Genomic DNA, 20,192 nt, shown 5'->3' on the forward strand with positions numbered 1-20,192 from the left:
TAACTTGAAAGCAGCCCTCCCTAATTTCCATCAATATGTGGACTTTGCCACGGGATGGGAACATCTTGGACGTAGCTTATTCTAACATTGAGAAAGCATTTAAGGCTGTCCCTCGCCCCCATTTTGGCTCCTCAGATCATCTTTCTGTGATGCTTATGCCAGCATATAAGCCTTTGTTAATCAGAGAGAGACCAATTAGAAAACAAATGAGTGTGTGGCCAGCAGGAGCTATGGAAGCTCTATAAGATTGCTTTGAGTGCACTAATTGGAACCTATTTAAGGAGGCTGCAACCAATGGACAACATACTGATGTGAATAAATATGCTTCTACTGTGTCTGTCTGCTTATAAGCAAAAGTGTATGGAGAATGTCAGTGTTCTTTTGACATTCTAGCAAATGAGAAACCTTGGATGTCACAGGAGGTCCGTGCGATGTTGGAGGTGAGAAACACCACTTTCAAATCAGGTGATGTGGAAGCACTTAGAATAGCAAGAGCTGATTTGCGACGTGCTATAAAAACAGCAAAGTGGGCCTATAGTCAGAAACATTTTTCAAAATCCTATAGACCTGAGATGCATGGAGCAAGGTATTTGGGTCATTACTTACTCTGAGGCAGCTTTCCTGACATGTAAGGGGGACATGGATTCTCTAAACAAGCTAAATAGGTTTTTTGGTTGGTTTGAGGCCACAAACAATGTTCCAGCAAAGAAGGCTGTTTCCCTTCCTGATGATCAGGCACTCAGGTTTGAGACAACTCCTCTTCGGAAGATCCTGCGAAGAGTCAATACTCGGAAAGCTGCTGGCCCTGATAATATCCCTGGGTGAGTAGTTAAGGAGTGTGCCGACCAGCTGGCCACTGTTCTCACAGACATCTTCAACCTCTCGTTGCATCAGGTCGTGGTTCCATTGTGTTTTAAGACTGCCAGCATTGTACCAGTGCCCCAAAAAACCAACATCACATGCCTTAATGATTACCATCCTGTTGCACTCACTTCCATTATGATGAAGTGTTTTGAGAGATTGGTAAAGAAATATATGGCTTCATGTCTTCCCCCTACATTTGACTCATTACAGTTTGCCTATCGAAGATCCACTCTATAGATGATGCACTTTTCTATGCGCTTCATCTTAGCTTGGCAAACCTAAAGGAGGAGAATACTCATGTGCGAATGCTGTTTATTAATTTTAGTTTGGTGTGCAATACGATCATTCCTGAGTATTTGGTGAACAAACTGGGCCTATTATGTAATTGGATACTGGATTTCCTTATTGACAGGCCCGAGTTTGTGTGAGTTGGAAGAAAAGTCTCCTATGACTTGAGTCTGATACTTTTCACCTTGATGACCCACAACTGCTGTGCCAAATCTGCTATAAATTATATTGTGAAGTATGTGGATGACACAGCAGTGATGAGTCTTATCTGGGATGACAATGAAGATGCATATAGAGAAGAGGTTATGGGTCTGGTTGACTGGTGCAATAAAAGTAACCTGGTTTTAAATGTTAATAAAACAAAGGAGATCATCATAGATTTTAGGAAGAGACAGCATGGTCATACTCCACCAGGGGTGGGTTCCTGCCAGTTCTAACCTCTTCTATAGAAGAGGTTCCACAAATCTATAGTGCCGTTTAGAACTGGTTCCAGCTCCTTCCCCCCACCTGTCCACACATCATCAAGATGAAGAGTGAGAGGAGGAATTCTGGGTTGCACAAGTCTTAAAGCTGTCAGGTTTGAACACCCCTGGAGTTTTTCTTCTAAAGGGTTAGGGGTGCAAGGGTCTTGTAATTTGACAGCTTTAAGACTTGCATGCTTCAAATGCCAGAGTTTCTGAGCCAACATTTTGGTTGCCAAGCAAGAGCGTTGTTAAGTGAGTTTCACCACATTTTACAAGTTGGCCATGCCCACCCAGTCACATGGCTGGCAAGCCACTCCCACAAAGCAGGCCACACCTACAGAAAAGGCTCTAAAATTTTTTGAAACCCACCACTGTACTCCAGTCAATATTAAGGATGCAGCTGTAGAGGTGGTCAACAATATTAAGTATCTGTGGGTGCAGATAAGTAACAATCTGAACTGATCTCTCCACATGTCATCCTTAAGGAAGTGTGCAAACCAGTGTCTGCATTTCCTGCGTCGGATGAGGAGAGCACATTTTTCTCCTTCTATCCTGACCACTTTTTACAGAGGCACAATTTGGACTGTTTTAACAACCTGCATCACTGTTTGGTTTGGTGGCAGCAGTGCCTCAGATAGAAAGTCCATTCAGAGAGTGGAAAGGACAGTTGAGAACATTATAGGAAACTCGCTTCTTGTCATTCAGGATATTGCTTATAAGTGCCATGTGCTTAGAGCTCAAAGCATTGTTAGAGACCCCACACACTCACTTTGCAGCCTGTTTCTGCTGCTCCACTCTGGGAGAAGATTTTGAAGTATTTCTAGAAGGACTACTAGATTCTGTAAAAGCTTTGTTCCCTATGCCATCTGTCTGGTAACTCACAATATTTGTTTCTCTCATATACATGCACATCTCATGTACATGTATACATCCAAACTAAACTGTGTTGTTTCTCCACGTCATATATGTGTACATATGCATAACTTTGTATTTGTTTGTTCATTCGTTCATTCATTCATTCATTCATATTTATGTAGTGTATATTAGAGATGGAGACCCTTTGAGAACTGTGTGCAATGAAATTTCATTTGAATGTATGTTGATAAGTATACATTCAAAGTGATAATAAAGGTATTCTAAATCTAAGACTGCTTTATGCCTATTTCATGCTATGGATTTCTAGATTGGATATCTGAGAAAAAAGGGCATACTTACTTCAGTGGCAGATCATTGTTCTCCTGAGGCAGAAACTTGTATAGAGCAACGTAAGAATACATGGGTGAGACCTCTTTCCGTGTAGAGCCTTGAGATGGCTATTGGAAAAAGAAATAACAAGAAGAAACATTGCAGTCTTGAGACACATAGTGTAATCTTTGGGGATCTAGTCTGAAGTAAACAGAAAAATACCATTTGATGCAAAGTGTTCCTACATTTTACAGTTTTTGAAAAATGCTATAACGGGACAGACAGATAAAGATCTTATGATTACCAGAACTTGCTACTTTCCATGCTAGAGATGGAAAGGTTTGTTGGAAAGAATTTGTGAAAGGGAAAGAGTGCAGTTGAGCGAAATGGGTCAGAAAAAGGGCAGAAGCCAGCACAAAAGTAAAGCTGTGTGAAAGAGTCACACACTCAGTTGACAAGGGCCTTTTTCCAGCCTTCTTCTATCCATCCTGAAATTGATTGTTTTGCTTGGCTGTATTTTTCACAACTTTCTTTGAAGAAAAAAAATCAGAACATATGCCAGTTGGTTTCTTTAAAAAGCAGAGCTCTGAACCTTTAAATTGTTTCTAGAATCATGGGAGATGGCATTTGAGCCACTGAATTCAGCCCCCATTCAATATGAAAACCCAGATTAAAGCACTGATGACAAATATCTGACTCACACTGTCCAAACATGTTTAGCAAATGTCCCTAAGAAACTGAAGCCATTGCCGTCAAGAAATGTTCTTAACTTTCAAATAAAAGCTGTTTTCCTGACAGAGAACAGGTTATGTCTTTCTTCTGGATAAAATATCTCCAAAGAATGCAGTCATAACCTTCTCAGTCTTCATTTCCCAACATAAAACACAATTCCCTTAATTGGGTCTAGCAGGAGTTATTTTGCCAATCATTCTCATTGTCCCTCGCTACATTTTCTTTAAGAAATTCTACACACATAGGAAATGTCTGTCTCCTTCATAACTCACTAAGGAAGTTTATTATAGTGGACCATCCATAAATAACTACACTTCGTCAAAAAATGGGTAGAGATTTCCGGGTTGGGGTGCTAAATAACTATCCCACAAAAGAAAATAATTAAGTAGTCTTATTTAAAAAAGGAAAGTTGTAGTATGTTGTTCCATGCAACTCTACATTTAAAGTTGAACTACTGTACTAAATAATCTTTTCAGCTCTTAAATTTTAAAAAGGAATAAAAGCCAAATATAATTAAATAAAATTATAACATTATTACATGGAATTTCTCTCCTTCCTTGCTTTCTTCTTCCTCTAGAAAGAAAAATCTGAGGAAGGCGCTAGATCCTACATTTTTGGGGTAATCTGTTTTTTCTCAATCTTGAAATGAAATGGGTATATTTTCTACCTGTTGCCCTGAGTTCTTTTCCTCCAATACAGGGTTCTCGCCTTCTGTGGCCATTGAGAAAACTGAAAGAAAGAAAGAAAGAAAGAAAAAAAAGCAGAGGATATGAAGGCTCATCACTCCAGTATGCAACAAAATATGTACTCTTTCTTTTCTTTTTCCCAGAGAAGGATGCAATCCAACATCAGAGTTGACAAAAGATTCTGAAAATTCACTAAGAAACAATAACCAGAAGTCAGAGAAGCAGTCACTGACAAAAAATCAGGGCAAAATGATATTCTTCAGGTTGCACAGACTAGGGGGTAACAAAACTGGATTTTTGCGACCCCTTTTTTATTTGCTGGTAAATGGTCTTTGCTGCAATTAGAGGAGTGTTTGTATAGGGAGTTTTTTTTTTGGGGGGGGGGGGATTCCAAAATAGCCTCAGCCTCATCTTTAGCAAAACACTAAGAACTGAAGGTGTTCAAAGTCATAAGCCTTAATCTCTGAGCCAGTCTTGCCTTCCATAGTATAATTTATGACTTATAATTTTTAATTTGCATTAGAACAATTTTTGGAAGAGAATGTCTCCTTTTTTGAGATTGACTGTATCAACTTACCAAACAGTAAGCAAAGATGCAATCATTCAAAACAAAATATACAATACGTGAAATAAGACAGAATTAGAAAGAGCAAAGTTTCTTGTCTTTAGTAGAGCTACTTGGATATCTCCAGTGACTTCTGGGATGAATTTTATTTCCACCCCAGAACAAACCAAAAGAAGGGGATACATGCTCCCATGGAAATTCTGAATTACACAATAATTCTGTGTAAAAATGACACATAGGAAGGGAAAGGAAAACAAACAAAGAGGAAAACCAAAGTCAAAGCTGAGCTTTTGTTCCAGAATTCTTTTTCACCTAATTCTGTGCACTTTGCAGAATGGGAGAGGGAAGGAGGGGGAGAAATGAAAGAGAGACAGAGAAAGAGAGACAGAGAGAGAAAGAGAGGGAGCCGGAGAGATGTGTGATTGCATTGACAGGCTGAGGTATCCCTCCTTTCATGTATTTACACATATATACATATATGTGATGGGGTGAAGGTAAATTTTGGACAAGGTTAACAAAATAGGTTATTTTACATATGTTACATTGTAGGTGGGAATGGGAATTTTACTCACCATTATCAGTCATATTTTCCTCTGCTGTTGGTCCACTGGCTGTTGAGCCTTCTGTGTTCTGAACTAGTTCTTCCTTCTCATTCTGGAAGAAATAAATGCCTTTCTGAGATCAGCCAAGGTTGGCTGAATGTTGCTACCTGCTTTGACTATACATACCCTCAAATTAATCTTGACTCTTTATAGAATGAGTACCAATGAAAGAAACGTGTATTGCTTTTTTGACTTACTCATAGTTTCCATCTTTCTTCCTATCCTTTTTCACATATATTCATTTCCAATAAAATATTCTGCACTATCTTCTCTAGATTTCACAAATGGGCTTCCCTCAACCCCAATGTATTCATCAGGGACCTGTTAATGTTACCAAAATGAAATCTTTGAATTTAGGGACTATACCAGACTCTTGGTGGGGGACTCTGAGGTGCTGCTGAAGCTGGAGCGATTCATGTAGGCCAGTGAAGTGCCGTAGCGCAAAGTCTCATAAACGGGATCTACCTTTCCACTGGGGCCTGCTGGTAAACCAGATACATTTTAGAATTGGATTGTCATGCACAAAGGAGAAGCAAAGGAAGCTGTCATAAGCAGGGTCACTTTATCCTATTATTCTGTACTTTGCGAAGCATATGCTGTCCTGGATGATTTGTAAAATTCCTTGTGCAGTGAGCGAAATCTGTTCTCATCAGCCAGATTAACCCACCATACTTTCTAGTTACAATCTGGAAGGACAGATCTGAGTTGCAATGACCAGTCAAATTCTTCTACTTGGCTCCCTGATAGAGAATCCATTTGCTAAATTGGATCTGGGAGGCTTTTGAATTCCAAAATGAACCTCCCCCCACCCCAACCTTCCATGCAATTGTTCTGCCTCAATCATGGTGTTTTACTTGATGATCCCAGCATCATAATAATCTTCAATGTATAGCTCTCCTGCATTTTCTCGCTGCTTCTTCTGTCTTCTTTCTCACCCCTAAATATCCATTGAGGAAGCAGCAGAGGCAATTTGGAGGCTGAGTATCAGAAGATGAGAACTATGAAACCCCGCCCCTTTTTTTACATGCACTGCACATGCATGTCTGCCATCTTGAACCCTTCCCTTGGAAAGCCCTTGCTGGCAGTTCTAGGAGTCAGCAGCCTGGGAGCACCTCAACATCAATTTCCCATGATTGAGTTTCTGTCAGAAATTTTACTTTTCAGACTTTAGAAATGGCCACGTTATTACCTGCAGGAGGAGATTCCTTGGCTGGGACTGGTTGGGGCTGTGGTTCATGTAGCAGCAGAGGAGAACTAAGATTACGGCGGAAAGAGGTTGCCTGCTGAGGAATGAAGTACAGAAGAATATTTCACTTGCTGCTATAGAGTACTATGTGCTTGACCCTCTGCCATACTGCTGAGAGGGTGAATTAATATGGGGACCATGTTTGCTTCACTCTTGAAATGTTACAAAGAACTAGTTTATACTTTATTTCCTCTTTATATACTTAACGTTCAGAGAATTTTTAAGCTAAGTAAAACAGGAGAGGAAATAGTCTAGAACTCTGCACTTTGGCTTCTAAAAATGGTGATCCTTAGATTCACTCTTTGCTTCTAGAAATCTGGTATAGCAGACTGAGTCTGGTCTTAAACCAAGAAAATTCTTCACTCATTTACGAACATTGATCTTACAGAGCTGTTGGGAACCCACATCTACTGTTCTGTGATCCCTGGAGGAAACATGAAAATATAATCTAATAAAACAAAAGTTGTGAAATCTGAAATGTACAGAGAAGCGAAACTAGCTTACAGAAACTGGCTCTAAGCAGTACAACACTTTCGGTATCATAATGTCAATTGGTAAGCCATAGAAAACACATGTAATTCACATTGATAAAACATTGAGAAAATCAAATGAAGTTAACTATAATACAGGATATGTGTATTATAATACTGCAGTTTATTCATTTTGCCTTTTGCACAACAAAATATATAATGCAAGTTTAACATGTCAATAATGTTCTCAAATTAGAACAAATTATATTGTAAAGCTGATTTCCATTTTTCCTTTCTTAACCATATTCTCAAGAATACATATCACCTCTCCTTTTCTTAGTTTACTGTTCACACGGAGGAAGGACTGCAGTACAAGCAATTATTTGCCTGCAGTGAAACACAATTCATTTAACCATGATTTCATAAGCTACAATTTGTTAATACAAAAAAACAGAGACAGAGGAGGTGGATTGATAAATACCTTAAAATGTTTATTAGTGGTCAAGTGCTTTTTAGAATGCCCTTGAGCAAAAAAAAAAATTACAAGTGTCTAGGAATAAAATGTTAATTTACTTTCAATTTGAAGAAGGTGTAAGACAAATCAAGTGATTTTTTAATCAGAAAGACATATCGAGTAACAAAGAATTGAGATAATTGATTTCAAGAGACTTTATTTTGAGGAACATATTTTTTTAAACATGAGTGGGCTGTTTTTCTTGCATAATTTATAAAATAGTACTTCTGAACAGCTGTAACTAGCAGTAAATATAGAGAAAAATAAGGGTTGCGTGAAATATATTTTTGGCATGTTGCTTTATGTCTACTTTATGTTCATTGATTTATTTTTTGTACAATATTTTGGGGCAGTTTTTAAAATCAACCCTAGTTATATATGGTAACTAGATCTTACATAATAGGAATTTTCTTGAGTTGCCCAAAATTTAACTTAATTCAGCATTTGGAGAAATCTTCCTTTGCCGTTTGTCAACTAATTTTACAGTATATACTGCTTTTATATTTTGATGTTTTATTGTATATTGCTAAGAGTACTTCTCTGAGGAAGTTGGGTACCAGTAGTTCAGAAATGTGAAAAATAAATAAATAAATAAATAGTTTTTCACAATGGTCATCCAGGTGTCTCTGAGTACTTTTAAGTGGCAGAAGGAGACATATCCTCCCTTGCCCTTGTTCCCATAACCTGTTTGGAGACATATTGTCCCCAAGCCAGAGGCAACATTAAATCTGAAGATAACCTTGCTTTAAAGCCATTCATATTAGTAGCCATCACCATGCCATGAAGTAATGAATAACACATATTATGTACTATATGAAAACATGTTTTCATTTGCCTATTTTAAATTTCCTCAAGATTGCTTTATTGGATGACCTTTTCTCTTAGTGTTTTGAGAAAGGGAAAATATATTGTCTATTTTCTCCATGTCATGCTTAATTTTATATAAGCTCAGTAATATCCTTATGAGTCATTTTTTTCTAAGCTAAGTGTCTTAGATTTTACAGCCTTTCTTTGTATGGAAAATGTTAAAGACAACTGATTATCTTGATCTGCCTTGCCCTGCACTTCTTCAAGGTCCTAATTGTATAGAATATACCAGATATAGATATTCTAGACATTATAATGCTGGCTGTTTTATTTTCAATTCCCTATATTCTCACTCCTATCATAGAATATGCCTTTTGCAAAGCTGCTATGACAGATATCTATTCAGAAAAACCTGAATACCTTTTGCCTGATAAGCAATTCATATCAATCAATATCTGAAATTTGGAGAGGGTTCTGTGTTGCCTTAAGGTACATCACTTTACACTTACTTAAACTGAATATTTGTCATTCGAATGACCATTCACACAGTTATGAGAGATCCTTTTAGACATTTCACAACAACAGGGCTTTTTAAAACAACACAAAAATGATTTGTTTGCAAGAATAAGTCAGTGTTAAACAATCCTAGTCTTAGTCCTTTTAATATAGGATTTCATCCAAAATGCACACTTTGTAGGCAGAATCTACCCTCCTGTTTCTTTTTTCTTCATATCACTGCCAACCCTTCTCTTGCAGAATGTGTATACTAGTCTACGGCACTGGTCATTCATTCATTCATTCATTCATTCATTCATTCATTCATTCATTCATTCATTCATTTATAGCTTGCCTTTATTATTTTTAGTCAAATAACTCAAGACAGTGAGCATATCCAACACACCTTCCTCCTTCTATTTTCCCCACAGCAGCAATCCTGTGAGGTGGGTTGGGCTGACAGTGACTGGCCCAAAGTCACCCAATTAATTTTCACTTAATGGCCCTAATTGGGAACAGCAATTCCATCGTTAAGTGATGTAGTCATCAAGTGAAATATCACATAACTGCTTAGCAATGGCAATTCCAGCAATGCGACTGCACGAATCCCACACGATTGTTTGCAAGGGCCATTCATGGAAAAAGGTAGGGACCATCTCCGCTTCAACTTCCCCTACCCGCCTATCTCCCCCCTCTCTGCCCCTTTGCCTGCCCGCTTATCTGCTGCACACACTGCCCAGCCTTTTGTATTGCTACACTGCATGCCAACCACTGTGAAGACGCAGTGGCTCAGTGGCTAAGACGCTGAGCTTGTTGATCAAAAAGGTCAGCAGTTCAGCGGTTCAAATCCCTAGCACCGCGTAACGGAGTGAACTCCCATTACTTGACTCAGCTTCTGCCAACCTAGCAGTTTGGAAGCATGTAAAAATGGAAGTAGAAAAAATATGGGCCACCTTTGGTAGGAAGGTAACAGTGCTCTGTGCCCCTTCGTTGTTTAGCCATGCCGGCCACATGACCACAGAGACGTCTTCAGACAGTGCTGGCTCTTCGGTTTTGAAATGGAGTTGAGCACCGCCCCCTAGAGTTGGGAACAACTAGCACATATGTGCAAGGGGAACCTTTAGCCTTTAATGCCACTACTATACTAGTTGGAGCCTTCTTTTATGACACCTGCTTTCACAGTAGTGCAATCAGGGCGTCTCTTGCTTCTGTTTTGAGTCCCAACCAGGAGTGCCATATCTGCACTGGCCAGAAACCTCCCCCCCCCCGCCCCGAAACAAGGCCAATGAAAGAAAGCCAGTGCCTGAAATATGGATTTTGCTAGCCGAGGCTTTTTTTTTGTTCCAGCACAGATAGGACCTCAGACTGGTTGGGGGTCTCCTTTTGTGAAAGAAGGCCTGGCTGGCCTGAGAAAAGAGGCCCTGACAGGCATATCAGTGGAGAATTTGGCTGGCATGCAAACCGAGGGCCTGGCTACAGCAGCTTGAAAGAAAGCAGCGTGAAACAAATCCAGCCCAATACAGCAATGGTATGCAGTGTGGCAACAGCTGGGGTGTTGATGTTGGTGGATGGCAAAACAAAATGCAGGTAGGCCCCAATGGGACCAAATTCACATGACTGAGGGGGCACTGCAATCAACGGCTGGAACCTCTAGGCTGCACGTGAACTCCTTCATTCAGCACCATTGTAATGTCAAACAGTTGTTCAATAATTGGATGTTAAGTGAGGCCTATTTGTATTACATGAACCCTGTGTAAACTGTAGAATAGAGTCTGTCCTCTCCCTCTATGGATCTTTCTATCCTAACCATGCACAGCTTTGCTTAGCTACTTACTGTCTTGCCCAGGCACTGCTGATGGGAAACTTCTTCTGAACACCACAGATGCACACTCGCTTTGCATGTCTTGCATCGTAGGCCTTGCTTGGAGTTTCCTAAAAGTGAAGCCAAGACACAAGGGAGCTAGAAGGTGTTTTGCTAAGAGAATAGATGTGTGTTGGTGGGAACAATATTGAGGGGCAGAACAAGAGAGAATGAAAATCAGAAATATATGCCTGATAGCAAGGGACAGGCTACATACTTTTCTCAAGTGAGGCAGATAAGATTCCCATCCTCCCTATTCAATGTATCTGCTGGGTGGTTTATTACGATCCAATCACCATGATTTCCCACTCCCCAAATCCTTATTTTCAGGGTTACTTTTCCCTTTGCGCTTACAACTGGTCACTTTACCACCACCACTACCTCCAAAGCTATTTACAACCTGGTCTTGAAGTTACAATCACTGCACTGCCCCTATGATTGTTCATTCTTATGTTAGACACAGGGATGCTGTAGTGCCCTCCCACCTCCCTTTGCATTCCCCACACCCAGCTCGATACCCTCCTCCTCCTCCTCTTCCTCCTCCTCACCCTGCGTCACTCATCACACCTTTCAAAGAGCTCCAGAGCTTGGGTTAAGGATGTGTGTGATGGGCATTGTGGGTGATGTGGGACAAGGAGAAGGATATGGGGCCTGGTGGAATGAAAAATAGACCCAAGCCCTATAGGGACTCTTGAGGGGCATGGGGAAAGCCTGAAGTGCCTCAGTGGGTGTGTTGGGGCTTCTCTGGCAACTCTGAGGGATCCTATGCTCCAATCAACAACCCACAGATTCATTTAATGACTGCATCAGGAAGAAGAGGGATGTGGGGTGTCATACATGAGACGAACATATGGCTGCTTCACTTAACAGCCATCACAACTTCCAACCGAAACAAACAATACTGGCCAGCAAAAGAAAGCAAACTACACAGCCTATAAGGCAGTGATGGCAAACCTTTTTTGGCATACCAAAATTGTGTGCGCGCGTATCCACACCTGCAATACAGTGCACCTCACCCACCTGCACATGTCCGTGTGACCCCTCCGTGCTTGTGCACATCACCCCCCCCAAGGCTCCAGAAGCTTTCCTGAAGCCTGGAGAGGATGAAAACTGTCTCCCCCCGGAGGCCCTCCGGAATCCGGAAACGGATTGTTGCTGAATTTCCGGTTGGCCTGTTGGGCTCGTTTTTCACCACCAGGCTCTGGAGGGTTTCCTGAAACTGGGGAGGGCAAAAAAAGTTCAGAAATGAACTTCTGGTTGGCCCATTGGGCCTGTTTGGTACCCTCCCCGGGCTCCGGAGGCTTTACTGAAGCCTGGGAAGGGTGAAAACGCCCTTCCCCCGGCCCTCCGGAAGACCAAAAATCAGCTGGCCAGTGCACGCATGCGCACCAGAGCTGATGGCTCACATGCTAGCAAATATGGCTCCCACCTCCAATCTCTTGTTGCTAGCCTGCTTAAAAGAAAAAGAATTATCAGGTCTGTGGGCATCTCCTTGCTCCTTTATGGGCTGTAACACAGCAGCAGCCATGAAGTGACCACACTCTCCGCCTCTTGCACCTCAAAAATAATAAGACCTCCCCAAAAATAAGGCCAAGTGCTTATTTCTGGGATCAAACGAATATAAGATCCTGTCTTATTTTCAGGGAAACATAGTAATTCAGAATTTAGGGTAATCCAGACATGGACAGAAAAAGAATGACCAGAATTCAGCTCCTGAATGTTCATAGCAACAACCGGCAAACATACTCAAGAAGGTGGGGGACAAGGCGTTCAGTTGCTTACCTACAATCAGCTGATGGCAAATTTCACAAGGATTGTGTTTCTTGAAGATGTGTTCCTGGAAGCTGTGAGTCTTCATGGGTTTGAGGGTCCCCAGGGACTTGTGAAGGACTCTGGGGGAGGATTCTACTTCAGAGGGAGCTGGGGGTGGAGAAGGGGGTGGCACAGAATCAGGAGGGCTGAGCAGGACATCGGAGGGCAGCTTGAACTCATTACCAGAGCGCAGAAAAAAGTTCTCCACGCTCTTGCTGCGCAGGATGGTCTTGAGTGACAGAGAACGTTTGAACCTTTGTAACTAGCAGACAAGGGGAAAGAAAAAGGGAAGAAATAACAGCAGTCAATGGGGAGGAGGGGATATTGTATTAGCATCACAAACTTTGCTCAGTATCCACTGGAAGTGATAAAATATTCAATATAATTAATGGATTTTGTGCTTTCAAATAGCAATAACACTTGTATATCGCTCCATAGTGCTTTATAGCACTCTCTGAGTGGTTTACAACATTGGCATATTTCCCCGCAACAATTTGGGTCCTCACTTTACCAACCTCAAAAGGATTGAGGACTGAGTCAACCTTGAGTCAGTCAGGATCGAACTCATGGATGTGATCAGAGTTAGCCTGCAATACTACATTATAACCACTGCACTACCATGCCTCTAGTGTTGACTCCTAACAATCGCTTGGATTAGTCTGTACAGTTTTCTTTGTCAAGTTTTTGGGAAATGGTTTGTCCTTGGCTTCTTCCTAGGGCTGAGAGAAAATGATGGATGAAATTACCCAGTTGGCTTTGTGATTAACATGGGACTAGAACCACAATCTCCTGTTTTCTAGCTGGTGCCTTAACTACTACATCAAACAGACCTTCATTTTTTGCTTTTCCCTTCAATCAACATTGCTGCTGAATTCTCAAAAAGAACTGAAGGGAATGCTTTGGAGGAATAGTCAAAACAAAAACTTAACCCATTTCTCCTTCTCCCCATTCCTGATGATGTTACCTAGCCTGGTAATGAAACATCTGCAAGGAAACAACCAAGCTCAGAGTGTATCAAGGACCTCACAGAAGAGGAAAGCTTCAGCCTCATTCCACATTTATCAGAGAAGCCTTAAATAAATAATCTAGAGGAGGGCTCATGGGAGTCAAGAAAAGGTTTCTATTTTAAAAAGCAAGCAAAAAGTACTTTAATCTGATTTGGAAGACAGGCTGCTATGGGGGTAGGGAGGGAGAGAGGAAAAAAGGGCAAAGAAGAGATTGTTTAAGGCTGCAGGCCATTTGTGTGCTAGAAAAACCATCCTCTCTTTACTGTTTTACTGGGGAAAAGGGGGCTGTCAACAGTGGAACAAGTTAGTTAACATATTGTTAGGAAAATTTTCCACTGACCTGCTGTTGTGAGAATAGGACATACAGAGCAGAGGCCATGACTAACTGCATTCAAGGTACAGCATCTAGGCTTGGAGGAAAAACTGCTCAATGTAACAACAACCCATTGGCTAACATGTGGGCCTAGGGGACTACTACAGATGCTCCAATCTCTAGGCATGTCTGGAAATGAGTTAGCTTATAGCTGGCTAGCCCACAACCCCATTTCATTGTTCTTTTCATTATCTCTTTCTGGCGAGTGAGAGCTGAATCCATTTTGCTGTTGAAGCAGCTATACTTGCACCAAGGATGGCCAACGTAAGAGAATGAGAATGCTTCATGAATAATTTATAGTATATCTAACAATTTTAGTAGTTGAATACACCAACCCTACTTTGTTTTATAATAACTTAGCAATTTGGCCTCTTACTTTTCGGTTCCAACTATGCTTATTATAATCTGGCTCACATTAACTTTTCTGTGAAATTTGTTTACTAATACCTTTTCCACTCTCCTTATATAATGCCAGTTTTGCTTTGCTACACAATTCCAGCCAGTTACTGCAGTAAAAGGACTGATATTAGTGGCACCCATAACAAGCACCAGCAATGCGGCATAATCTTTCCATCATCCCCAACCACCATGTGAAAGTATTGGGTCTGTAATTAGGGAAAAGCCATGACTAAAGTTATACTATGGGGGAAACTAATCTTGAAACAATTTTTAAACAAATAAATGCAAAATCATTTAAACTGCTAAGAATTAGAAGTGCTCAAGGATACCATCTGAACACCCAAGATAAATATAGCCAACAGCACATATTATTAGGATTCAGGAGGTTGCGATAAAGTGAAACAAATGAATGAAGACAGAGCAAAATGCTGGAAGTAATAACTTTGTAATTGGATGGGTGGATGCAGAACAGAGGAATAAGGGTGGAAAGAGGAAGAAAGGGAAAATAAGGTATTGGGATCATTGGATGAGATTCAGAGCATTTTGGAAGACAAAGTGCAAGAATGTATGAAATGTGACTTTCTGGTGCGAGGGAAAGGTCACTTCAGAGAGTGGAAAGCTGGGGACCTACAGATACAGGGATTCTTCTAGATACTGTGGGAAGTTATCATCCAGCCCTCTCCCAGAAAAATGAAATATCCTAGGAAATATTGAAAAGGCAGAATATTTCTCTGGATGTGAAAAGAAACAAACATGCTTTAAAAGACAGAATAGTTTCCTTTAGCTTCCTGCCCATCCACACTTTGTCAATAGGCCATTGAGAAGGCCAGGCTAGCCCACTTTACATAATAAAGACTTCTCCACTGCAGCTGTAGGGGGAAGGGATATTACTCAACTCTCCACATGGCTTCTGAGAACTCAGCTATGGATTCAAAACAGCCTAGAGAGTAGCCCCCTGCATGGCACCATGGAAGTCTGACAACCAATCAGAATACATTTCTTACATAGGAACGGGAAACAGAGAGGTGGGACTAAACAGGGTATAAAAAGCCTAGCAAGCCCCTTCCTCAGCCCTTCTCTTCTTCTTCACCTACATTGAAACATGTGACCACCTTTTCTGTTCAGGGCTCAAGCCATGTGGCCCTGTCCAACAATAAACCATCTTTCCAAGCAGCCTCCATGGCTCCAGTGTCTTCTTCCCCACTTGGAGCTGAACCCAGAAGGACATTTCTTTCAACAATACAAACAAGGCTTGAGCTGACAACAGAGCAAGGCTGAAAGAAATGGCTAGGAAATGGAGAGGGAGGGAAGGAACTGGCTAGATCAATTTAGCAACCTGAAAAAAGAAAAAAGGAATTAGTTTTACAATGATGAGATATACCAGTTTTCCTGAGATAAGTGTCTAATTGTTTCTGCTTCTGGTTGTGCTTCAGGTCCACTCTAATAAACATGTTATAGGATTAAGGAAGTTGGCCTTTTCGGTCACAGTGCCACCCTTCCACCTGAAAAATGCCCTCTCCCTTGGGTTCCGGGAAGCTTTTAAAACCTGGCTTTGGTTTAGTCCCAGGGCTGAGCTTAATGCTTTACTGTATGGGAGGAGTGGCGGGAGTGCTATGTTTTCATCTGCGTTGCCTTTAAGATTATTTTAGTATTTACTATTGTGTGGTTTTATATTTTACTAGCTGGATACACATGCTCCACGATGAACCTATGCAATCAGGCTATACAGGAGAAATTCGGTTCACAAACTATTGGCTCAGTGGTGGTTGGTACTTGAAACACATAAGGGAATATCGCTCCCACCGCCTTGAGTGTGGAAGCAGAACCATAGGTGGAAGGCATAGACATTTTGGTGAGGTACTGACATTGAGTACTGTAAGGAGCCCCAGACCGCTTCTGAGTGAAGGAGTGAAACGTCTGCCAGTTGGAACTGAGGTAACTGAATGGGAGTGGGAACAGAGTTCTTTTCAGGTGGGGCAGGGGGGAATAAGATCTAACTCCTTAGCATCAGAGCGTGTTAATTACTGTATAAAAAATACTAATGATCTGATGGTGATTTCAAAAAAATCCTTTCTTAGCAAGCATCTAGAAGCCAAGAGGAGCAGATGTGCCAAATTTCAAGTTTATGGCATTACAGTTCTGAAGATTTCATGATGAGTGAGTGATATTTGACACACACACACACACACACACACACACACACACACACACACACACATACACATTCATTTATGAATTTTCTGATCCTTTTTGCCAGTTTCTATTGGAGTTGGTGGTGATAGTAGGTAGGTAGATAGATCTCTCTCATTTCTTATTATCCTTGCGTGTACCTTCATTTCCAGGAAAGCAGAATAGGCAGCAAGGCCCTACTGTGTCTCTTAATATAAATCAACCCATATGCCACTGGGAGAAAGGATTGAAACCAAGAGCCGAAGAAGTGCCCAAGGTGGTAGAACAGTTGAGAAAGCAGATCATGGTGGGAGGAGCAATGGACAGTCCACCTGAATTTGAATTGAGGTCAATAATGTGTGTGGTGGAAAAAGAATTGAGAAGATGGGAGAGGAATCTGCTGTAAAACTTTGGCAAAATAACTAGGATTGTTGAGTAAGTTTGGGGTTTAACTTGCCCTAGATTTCAAACTATGAACTATATTCTCTAAGCAAGTTTCTCAGGACTACAGGAAGATGGTGGTGGGGCAAACTATTTACACCGATTTAAGTATTTGCTGATGTATCACATTATTCTTGTATCAGTATAAACTTGATAGTTGTCTGTATGGTCATTCAGTGCAAGGACTATTGTATAATACAATTCCTCTCAATATTTGGTTCTGAAAACAAGGAAGGAAAGGTGTTGTATTGGCTGGTAACTGGAAGAGTTTTGTTTTTTACTGGAAAAGGAGACAAAGGACATTTTGCATTTCTCCCTGTGAACAGAAACAGTGACAATAAGATCAACGGGAATAAAATTTGGAAGAGATTTTTGCTTAAGAAATATGATGGAGATTTCAGGTCTTCAGGTAAGGACCAGCTTCAGTGCTGCAGCAAAAACTGTATAGTTACATTATTAACACATACACATCATTTTTATTAGAAATGACTTCAAGGAGAAAAGAGCATTTATGACACTATGAAAAATCTACACAGTTTGGATTCAAATCAAGCCTATTACAAGGATATTGCAAATGACTGGCTATTTATTTAATTGCATTTTTTGTCATTGACAAAAAATCCTTGTCAGATTTTCTGCATCAATTTTCAAATGACTGCCCACCTTCTGATACTTGCACTTTAAACTAGGGGACAGGATATGTTGCCCTCAATTGCTCCCCAATATACTACATTGTGCAGAACTAGCTCCACCATTATTTCCAAATACATTGATGCGTTTGTACATTTTTATTGTTGCATACAGGGTGTTCTTAGGTGCTTTGGATGTACCTGAGTCTCACAAAGGCAAGGCTGACAGGGATAGTATTGAGCACCCAATTTGATTTTTGTTAAACTTCTCAGTCTAACCTACTTCCTAGCGGTTTTTGATCCATACTGTAACTAGATCCAAACCTGCTTCTAGAAATCTGCAAAGTATAACTAGGCCTATTTGGGCACACTGACTACAGCTGGCTGGGTTAAAATTTTCACTCAACCATGAAGCTTGCAGTGTGAATGTTGGCTGGTCCCTACTTGTTAACCTCCGGTTTTATCACCCATCCCAGCTTGGAAAAGCTAGTCTATCTGACAGAGATGGAGCAGAAAAAGCTTGGAGCAAAGTTAAATGGAGAGAAAATAAAATAACATTGGAGAATGTAGGATCAGCAGCTGCTCTAGCCTTAGTTGCTTCCACCATATCTGCTTGTTATTATATTACAAATCGTAAGTTAGATTCTGCAACCAGTACCAGATTTTGCCTTGTCGTCCTCTTTCCTGAAAAGCTTTCCCTTTGTACTCAAATAATTATTTATTTTAAATTTGCCAATATTTGGGTTCACACCTGAGACTAAGCCTTATAGTTTAGAAATCACAAGGGCAGGCATCATCAATACAGTAATGCATGCTGGGTGAGGAATTCTGAGAGTCAGAAGTCCACACCTCTTAAAGTTGAGAAACATTGGCCTGGGGCAATGCATTATTCTGGTCTGTATATTCTGTTTCCTAATTCTGGGGACACCCGTGAAGAAACAATATTCTAGAAAACCTTATAGAACTACCATTTACCATGAGTTTGCATAAACCAGGCCTGGCTTTTAAAATAGGCTAAGGGGTGAAATTAATTCAGCTTTGTTAGAGAAAATTGGGGGGGGGATAGCAAAAGAACATGAAGTATAGAGAAGAGAGCTCTAGGTGAGAGAGGTGAGAGAGTGGAAATGTGCATGTGGAGAAACCCTCACTGGCTGTGGCTTTTTTGCTGTATGGTTGGGGGGGGGGAGGAACCCAGCTGTCTCTGCAGACTGAGCTTAAAAGGTTTCAGCTCCACTAACTACTGATGAGATGGGACCTTTGGAGCGAAAGAAATACCACTGGGCTTCCAAATCTAGTGTGCTAATAGAGGCTGCTTCATTTCACACAATTCAGGAGCACAAGATCTATTTTAGCTCAAGACGTTTTTGTAAAAAGATGGTTGAGACCCACCTGGCGCCTGAATTGGGCTCAAGTGTTTGTCCGTCTACGGATGGACTACAAATTCCAAGCCATCCATTTATTTCCCTTGAGGCATATTACAAAAAAAATAAAATATCACTATCTCCATCTGTGGATCAAATTCTATATATAACCTTGAAAAATAAAGTCATTTCTGCTAAGCAGCTGATAAAACCATAGTAAAACTGAAAAGTACGGAGCCTACTTTGTGCCTAAAGGTTTTTTTTTTTAATTAACTATCACACTGCAGAACGACTTCTTAAAATTATTCATGCATGTATATGAGCATATGTGAACCTAGACACCCCCAGATGGTATGGTGATGCAGTGTCCTTGTGGTCATGTGATCAAAATTTGGGTGCTTGGCAACCAGTGTGTATTTAGGATGGTTGCAGGGCCTGAGGTCACATGATGGCCCTTCATGACCATCTCAGTGGGTTTTAACAAGGAAAGTCAATGGGGGGGGGAGCTGGATTCACATAACAAACGTGATTCACTTAATGACCATCGTTTTGTGATGGAAATTCTGGTTCTAGTCGTGTTCGTAATTCAAGGACTACCTGTAGTCAATTTTTCTTCCTTTCCTTTCCTCTTTTGATAAACATCATTGCTCTTATATTTGCAATAACAGTCTATTATACGGAAATGGAGTAAATAAGTCTTTTCAAGCATGGAATGCAGAAACTTTCATTTATTAAATGTGTTTCAGTCATTGCAATGTCATATAATAATACAAAACAAACTGGATCAATTAAAAAAAAAGAATGGAACAAACAGAAGGCTGATCCCAGGTAACCTTGAGTATACCAATCCTTTGAGGCAGGCTAAGTAAGGAAACAAACAGAGCAAGGATTCAAAAAATTCTACTAATGTTGTAGGATATAACAACAGAATCTCGAAAGCTTCACACTGCCACCCACTCATATCAAACCAACTCAAGGCAGATTTTTTTTCTAACATCTTCTCCATTCCCAGAACTGTTTCTTTATTTTGCCTTAATTGTTCCTGGGTACTTTTTTCAAGATATTTTTTTTTGGGGGGGGAGGGGGAGAAGTTCTTGTGACTGGAATGGGTGAGTGTAAGGAGTTAAAAGTTATTCAGGCAGATTTGGTATCTGTAAAAAAAAAAAAAAGCCATGCAGGACAAATGGCACATGCACCACAAATAACATACCGTATTTTTCAG

At 40.6% G+C, this 20,192-nt stretch overlaps 1 protein-coding gene across 1 annotated transcript in view; it reads right to left on the bottom strand.

The window, feature by feature from the left end:
- The window catches only part of STAC2 (SH3 and cysteine rich domain 2), a 48,777-nt gene that overhangs the window by 12,988 nt on the left and 15,597 nt on the right, over window positions 1-20,192 (bottom strand). Inside the window, exons 2-8 of the mRNA XM_032234905.1 lie at window positions 12,562-12,853; window positions 10,753-10,850; window positions 6,576-6,669; window positions 5,753-5,865; window positions 5,357-5,438; window positions 4,201-4,262; window positions 2,832-2,929 (exon numbers count right to left, since the gene is read on the bottom strand). Coding sequence (XP_032090796.1) covers window positions 2,832-2,929; window positions 4,201-4,262; window positions 5,357-5,438; window positions 5,753-5,865; window positions 6,576-6,669; window positions 10,753-10,850; window positions 12,562-12,853 — 839 coding nt within the window. The remainder of the gene's footprint in view (window positions 1-2,831; window positions 2,930-4,200; window positions 4,263-5,356; window positions 5,439-5,752; window positions 5,866-6,575; window positions 6,670-10,752; window positions 10,851-12,561; window positions 12,854-20,192) is intronic.

The sequence above is a fragment of the Thamnophis elegans genome, chromosome Z, assembly GCF_009769535.1.
Source record: "Thamnophis elegans isolate rThaEle1 chromosome Z, rThaEle1.pri, whole genome shotgun sequence".
Classification (NCBI taxonomy): Eukaryota; Metazoa; Chordata; class Lepidosauria; order Squamata; family Colubridae; genus Thamnophis; species Thamnophis elegans.